General features: G+C 46.9%; 1 protein-coding gene across 1 annotated transcript in view; it reads left to right on the forward strand.

Moving 5' to 3' along the window:
* Positions 1-5,359, forward strand: part of RRAD (RRAD, Ras related glycolysis inhibitor and calcium channel regulator) — a 17,540-nt gene extending 12,181 nt beyond the window's left edge. The window contains exons 3-4 of the mRNA XM_044659432.1: positions 1,134-1,338; positions 4,472-5,359. Of these exons, the coding sequence (XP_044515367.1) occupies positions 1,134-1,338; positions 4,472-4,749 (483 nt within the window). The 3' untranslated portion in view covers positions 4,750-5,359. The remainder of the gene's footprint in view (positions 1-1,133; positions 1,339-4,471) is intronic.
* The last annotated feature ends 1,030 nt before the right edge of the window (positions 5,360-6,389 follow it).

Here is a 6,389-nt window from a genome sequence, read left to right on the forward strand (position 1 = left end):
AAAAAAAAAAAGTACAATGTGATTTCAAACCACTTAGTTATAAATCCACATAAGTTTTATAAGCTGGGGACCAGCTAGGTGGCTAAGTGAATGGAGAGTCAGGCCTGGAGATGCGAGGTGCTGGGATTAAATCTGGCCACAGACACTTCCTTGACATCTATAAAATGAGACATTTCTAACCAGGACCCTGGGACAGATAGGGCAAGTAGGAGTATCCCCAATTTATAGATGAGGAAACTGAAGATCAGAGAGGGAATGTGATTTACCTGAAGTCATTCAACAAGTCAGCGATAGAGCCTGGTATAGAACAAAAGACTACTCAATTCTTCTGAACTAGATGGTCTGTAAGCCAGGTGGTACAATAGAAAGAGTGCCAGACTTCCCAGCTGGCCTCAGATACTTACCAGCTGCATAACCCTGGGCAAGTCTCTAAACCCTATTTGCCTCAGTTTCCTCATCTGTAAAATGAGCTGAAGAAGAAAATGGCAGATACTAGCTGTGTCCTTGGGTAGTCTCTTAGCCCTCTTTACCTCAGTTTCCTCATCTGTAAAATGAACTGGAGAAGGAAATGGCAGACACTAGCCGTGTCCTTGGGTAGCCTCTTAGCCCTGTTTACCTCAGTTTCTTCATCTGTAAAATGAGCTGGAGAAGGAAATGGCACTAGCCATGTCCTTGGGTAGTCTCTTAACCCTATTTACCTCAGTTTCCTCATCTGTAAAATGAGCTGGAGAAGGAAATAGCAAACCACGCTGGTATCTTTGCCAAGAAAATCCCAAATAGGGTCACAAAGAGTCAGACAGAAGTAAAGCAGCAAGAGACAAACTACACGAGGGCAGGAATCGGGTCTTCTCTAAATTGCTCGCACAAACGAGTTCCTTTCAGAGTGTGTCTAGCTTCGCCATTTTCTGTTCCAGCATTCTATGTTCTAAGGTCCCTTTCAGTTCTTACATTTTATGATTGGATGAGATAAGCCTGATATTTTGAAAAGAAAAACAGAGCCGGTGTCTCATCCTCCTCCCCTGGCAGGCTGGGAGAAATTCCTCGGTCTAGAGAAGCTGAGGAGGGAGCAGCCAGGTCAAGGGCAGGCAGGGAGTTCACTCTGCGACCTAAAGGGTGATTTTCTCCCCTATTAGGATGAGAGTCAGTGGCTGTCCAATCACTGCATGAAGATGGGTGATGCCTATGTCATTGTGTACTCGGTCACCGACAAAGTGAGTTTTGAGAAGGCCTCGGAGCTGCGCATTCAGCTACGGCGCGCCCGCCAATCAGAGGACATCCCCATCATCCTTGTGGGCAACAAGAGCGACCTGGTGCGTTCCCGGGAAGTCTCCGTGGACGGTAAGCCTGCTGCCCTGCAAGGGAAGGAAGGGTCCCGAGCTCGGGATTCAAACCTCAGCAATTGCACAGTTAAAAGACAGTGACACCCCCCCTTCCTCCCCTCCCCTCGGGGACCCGCCAAGTTTCTAAATATAAGACAGAAAAATGCTGGCTGAAGTCAGGCTGCTTCTCTCGGCACGTCCGTTCGGAACAGCACTCTGTGGGAGGCTGAGGGCTTGCCGGGGATGGAGGGGAGGGACAGACCAGAGCAAGGATCCAAGGGAGGGTTTGAGTGAAGGAGAGACTAGGTGGAAGAAAAGGAACCAGACCAGAGCAGAAGGTGCTTGAGTTTGGTAATCCTGACTGAGAGGTCATGGACTGGTTGATCTAGGGCTAAGAGAACCAAAGAGGTCATCTGCTCCAATTCTCTCCTTTTACAGATGAGGAAACTGAGGCTCAGGGCAGTTAAGTGACTTGCTCAAAGGGACACAAGTTGTAAGCAACAGAGATGAGATTTGAATCCAGATCCTCTGGCTTTAGAGACCAACAACACTCATTCTCTGAGCTTGGGAATACAAAGACATGTAACAGAGGCAGCTAGGTGGCTCAACGCATAAAGAGCCCAGCCTGGAGATTGGAGGTCCTGGGTTCAAATACGACCTCAGACACCTCCTAACTGTGTAACCCTGAGCAAGTCACTTAACTCAGTTGTCTAGCTCTTATCGCCCTTCTGCCTTAGAACCGACACTTAGTATTAATTCTAAGACAAAAAGTAAGGGTTTAAAAAAAAAAGACATAACAGACTTAACTGCTCTCAAGAAGCATGCACACAGTCTACTGGCGAGAAAGGCACGCATACAAACATCTCTAAAATGAAGGAGAGAGAGCAGCGGGAATACTACTCCTCCCCTTTCTCACACCAGCTCTGTGAGGTTGGTAGAGCCTGGATGATGATTTCTGTTTGATTATCTCCTGTTTTTAAGGCTACTCAGAGAAGGGAAGTTGTTTTACTTACTTTACTTTTCTTTACTTGCATTTAGGAAGTGGCCATGTTGCTGAGACTTGAACTCATGTCTTCTGAGGGTTAATAACAGTGCTTTTCCCACAATACCATGAGATAAATGAGAGAGAGAGGCAGAGACAAAGATAGACAGAAAGAGAGAGAGAGAGAAAGAGAGAGAGAGAGAGAGAGAGAGAGAGAGAGAGCTTTAATGCACTATATAAATGCTAGTTTTTAATAATAATTTGATCTCAATAATTATTAGTAATTAATACATTATTATTGATATTATTACAAGTGTGAAAGGGCAGAATAACAGGGAGCAGGGGGTGGCATGAAGACTGCTAAGGATTCATTTGAAATTCAAGGCAGAATCTGTCAGTCTCATCTTGGCCGCACCACTCCCCTTGATTTCCAATCCAGAGACCAAGATATCACCCCCTTTGAGCATTTTGGGCAGAAGGTACTCCTCTAGGGTCAGTCAGAACATGAGCTGTGTATGACAGGCAGAATTTGGGGCATTTAGCTTCTAGTAGAGTCTCTTCCAGATGCGAGGTGACATCCCCTGAGGGAAAGAAAGCTTACTTCTCCCAGTCCTCTCTGTGCCCTTTCTATTGGCCTCCCAGCCTGAGATCCTCCCCTGAAGTTCCCCACAGCTCCCCGATATTTGCTTGTATCCACCTCGGCTGAATGGGACAAAGGCAGACTTCTAGCCCCAGGATATTCCCTGTGTTCGTTCCCTCCTGTGCAATAGAACCATCACTGGACTTGTAAACAAGTAACCTGGTTTTGAATCCTTGTCTTGACTCAACTGCCTCCATCACTTAGTAAATAGTCCCCGACTCCTTCATAGGGAGAGTTTGAGGATTAGTGTGACTGGTTGTAAGAAGTGTACGATATTCTACAAGTACGAAGGATCATTTTTATTTGGGTCACCTAATCCATCAGTGAGCATTTATGGATCACTTACCATGTGCCAGGCACTGTGCTAAGTGCTAGATATACAAAAAGAAACAAAAGACAGCCCCTTTCCTCAAGGAATTTACAATCTAACCCATCTGGGTGGAAGTGAAGGAGAGAAGAGGGAAGATGTAAATAATCCCACCCCATGATGCTCTTCTGAAGGAGTTGTCTCTTAGAAAGTCACCATGTTTCTCATGAAGATTCCAATGCTGTGCCTTCTCACGTGGTCCAACAAAGGCTAGAAATATAGATGATAGAATGTCAGAGCTGGAGAAGACCCTTAGAATATAGAATATTAGAACAAAGCACAAAACATTGGAGCCATAATATTCTCCTAATTCTCTGAGCCTTAGTTTCCTCATTTATAAAATGAAGGGTTGGCACTAATTGGTCAGGAAGGTTCCTTCTCTCTATATATTTTATTTCCAAAATTTCCCTCTTGCTCAAACATTCTACAGAAATCCTTTTCCAGTCCCTCTTAATCCAGGTGCCTTTTCTTTGTTAATGATTTCCTGTGTATTCTGTACATGGCCTATTGTACAGATTTCCTGGTTGTGTCCCCATTAGACTATGAGCTTCTTGAGCTCAGGGACTCTGGAGGTGAAGTCAAGATGGCAGAGCAAAGGCAAGGACTCACCTGCGCTCTCCCAAATTTCCCTCTAAACAACTTTATTCTTTTTTTCTTCATTTTTATTTTGAATATTTCCCCCTAGTTACATGTTTCATGTTCTTTCCCTCTCCCCAAACCTCCCTAACCCCCCCTTAGCTGATGCACAATTCCACTGATTAAGCCCTAATTCCATATTATTGATAGTTGGGCTAGAGTTATCGTCTAAACAACTTTAAAATAACACCACAGAGTGAATTCTAGAGCAGCAGAACCAACACAAGGATGGGAAAAGCAGGGGGCTGTCTTTTGTTTTTCTTTATCCCTTAAAGCACTTGGCACAGTAGACACTTAATGTGTTTTGACTGCCTGACTGATTCAATGCCTTGGAGATCTCTTTGAATCCTTATGTTTATAGATAAAGAAACTGAGGCAAAAGGGAGGGAATTTTCCCAGGGTCATAGGAGCGTTCTACTAGGATTCTTCAGGAAGAAGCCTTCAGGGGAGTCCCTTACCCTCCTGAATTGTGCCCTCTCCTTTCCTCTGCTTCCTCCTCACTTCTCACTTTCCTTCTGGATCCGCAGAGGGCCGGGCCTGTGCCGTGGTGTTTGACTGCAAGTTCATCGAGACATCGGCTGCCCTTCACCACAACGTCCAGGACTTGTTTGAGGGCATCGTCCGGCAGATCCGGCTCCGGAAGGACAGCAAAGAAGACAACGCCCGGAGGATGGCCAACACCAAGAGGCGAGAGAGCATCGGCAAGAAGGCAAAGCGCTTCCTGGGCCGGATTGTGGCCAAGAACAACAAAAAGATGGCTTTCAAGGCCAAATCCAAGTCCTGCCATGATCTCTCTGTGCTCTAGGCAGAGCTCCTGGGGGGAGGGGGGAAGGGGAGCACCCCAAGGGGTGGCACCGAGGGATTCTTGATAGGCACAGGGCCCCTATCCATGCTATAGTGGAATGAGCGCTAGATTCGGAGTCCCAGGACCTAGGACTGTGCCACTAACTATGTGATCTCGGACAAGTTACTACCCCAGTTTGGGACTTGGTTTCTTCATCTACAAAATGAGGGAATTGGACAATTCAATAGCTTGAAATCCACGATGCCTTAAGATTCAGTGATGATTCTGGGAAGGAGGCTGGAGGCTGAAAGCAGCTGGAGCTCCAGCCTTGGCCCTTGGGGGGCCTCCTCCCAGCCAAGGGGCCTCACCCCTATGGCCTGGCTGGAGCTCTGGGTGCTCCGGTGGCTTATCGGACGTGACTGCCCCGCCGCCAGTCATCCCTTGAAAGAGGCCCCAGGACCTGGGTACGCAGGCCCGTACTTGTTTCAGACCCCTGTGGGGACAGTCGAAACCACATCCCAGTGGGAGAAAAGGAATGGGGAGGGAGGGGGCGATTTGGTTGAATATTTTATGCAGTAAGTTAATATTGCACTTACATTTAAGTTGTTGGATGAATTTGTAATTTGTTTACATGCAGACTTTTATAATAAAGGATTATTTCCTGTTAGAGTTTACTCCCAGACAAATTATTTTCCGCAGGACCCTTGCCCCTCTCTTCTGTATTTGACCCGGTAGGTCACACTGGCAGCAGGAAGAGCAGAGGATGACGGTCCCGAGACCCGGATTCCTAGTAGCTAGTACCAGCTGGGTGACTTTAGGCTAATCACTTCTACTCCCTAGACCTCAGGGTTCCTCGATCCCATGAAATGAGATGGTTGGACTAGATCCTGAAGCCCCCTCCGGCTCTCAACATTTTGTGCTCAGGGGGTCTCTTCCCACTCTGACATTCCCTCATCTTTGGGTTTGTCCCTCCACTTTTCCTCATTTGTAAAATGGGATAAAATAATCTCAAATCTCCCTCATAGGGGTGTGAACAAAATATTATCCTATTCTACGTTCTAAAGTTCTTCTCTGATGGTCTGTGTTCTAGAGTTTTCCTTCCAATCAATCCCTCCAATCCAATGAATCATGTTCCAAAGTTTCTTCCGGTTCTGAAATTCTATATTCTAGAGCCTAAGAGCTACAGTCTTGGGTTTTGGGGGGCTGGTTCTTAGAGTGATTCTAGCATGCCCCCCCCATCAGGTCAGAATTCATTAGAGGCAGTGCTTATGGGTTGGCCTTTATGAGCCCTGCCCCATGGGAAAGCATTCACCCACCATGATGTTTGCACTCAGGCATCCAGAGAAATGGCAATCCAGCCCAGCATTCGGAGGTTGTCCGGAGAGGTTGGGATCCCTTCCTGGATTCCCCCCAAAGCTAGAGCTAGAAGGAGTCACTAGAGATTTGTCTAAAACAACAACCTTCCCCTGGCCTTGGCCCTGAGTTCTTCCTCTGCCTGGCCCTGCTTCAGAGGCTCAGCTGGCTTCCTTCTCTTTGGATATAATAGAAATCTCCCCGCGTCCTGATTGGGTTACTCTCTCTGGCAGAACCCTCAGTCCTCCCCTCTCCCTGTGGCTTCTTCGATTCTCCTTTCCATCTTCTGATTCTGGGGCTGGCTCCCC

The sequence above is a fragment of the Gracilinanus agilis genome, chromosome 2 (assembly GCF_016433145.1).
Source record: "Gracilinanus agilis isolate LMUSP501 chromosome 2, AgileGrace, whole genome shotgun sequence".
Classification (NCBI taxonomy): Eukaryota; Metazoa; Chordata; class Mammalia; order Didelphimorphia; family Didelphidae; genus Gracilinanus; species Gracilinanus agilis.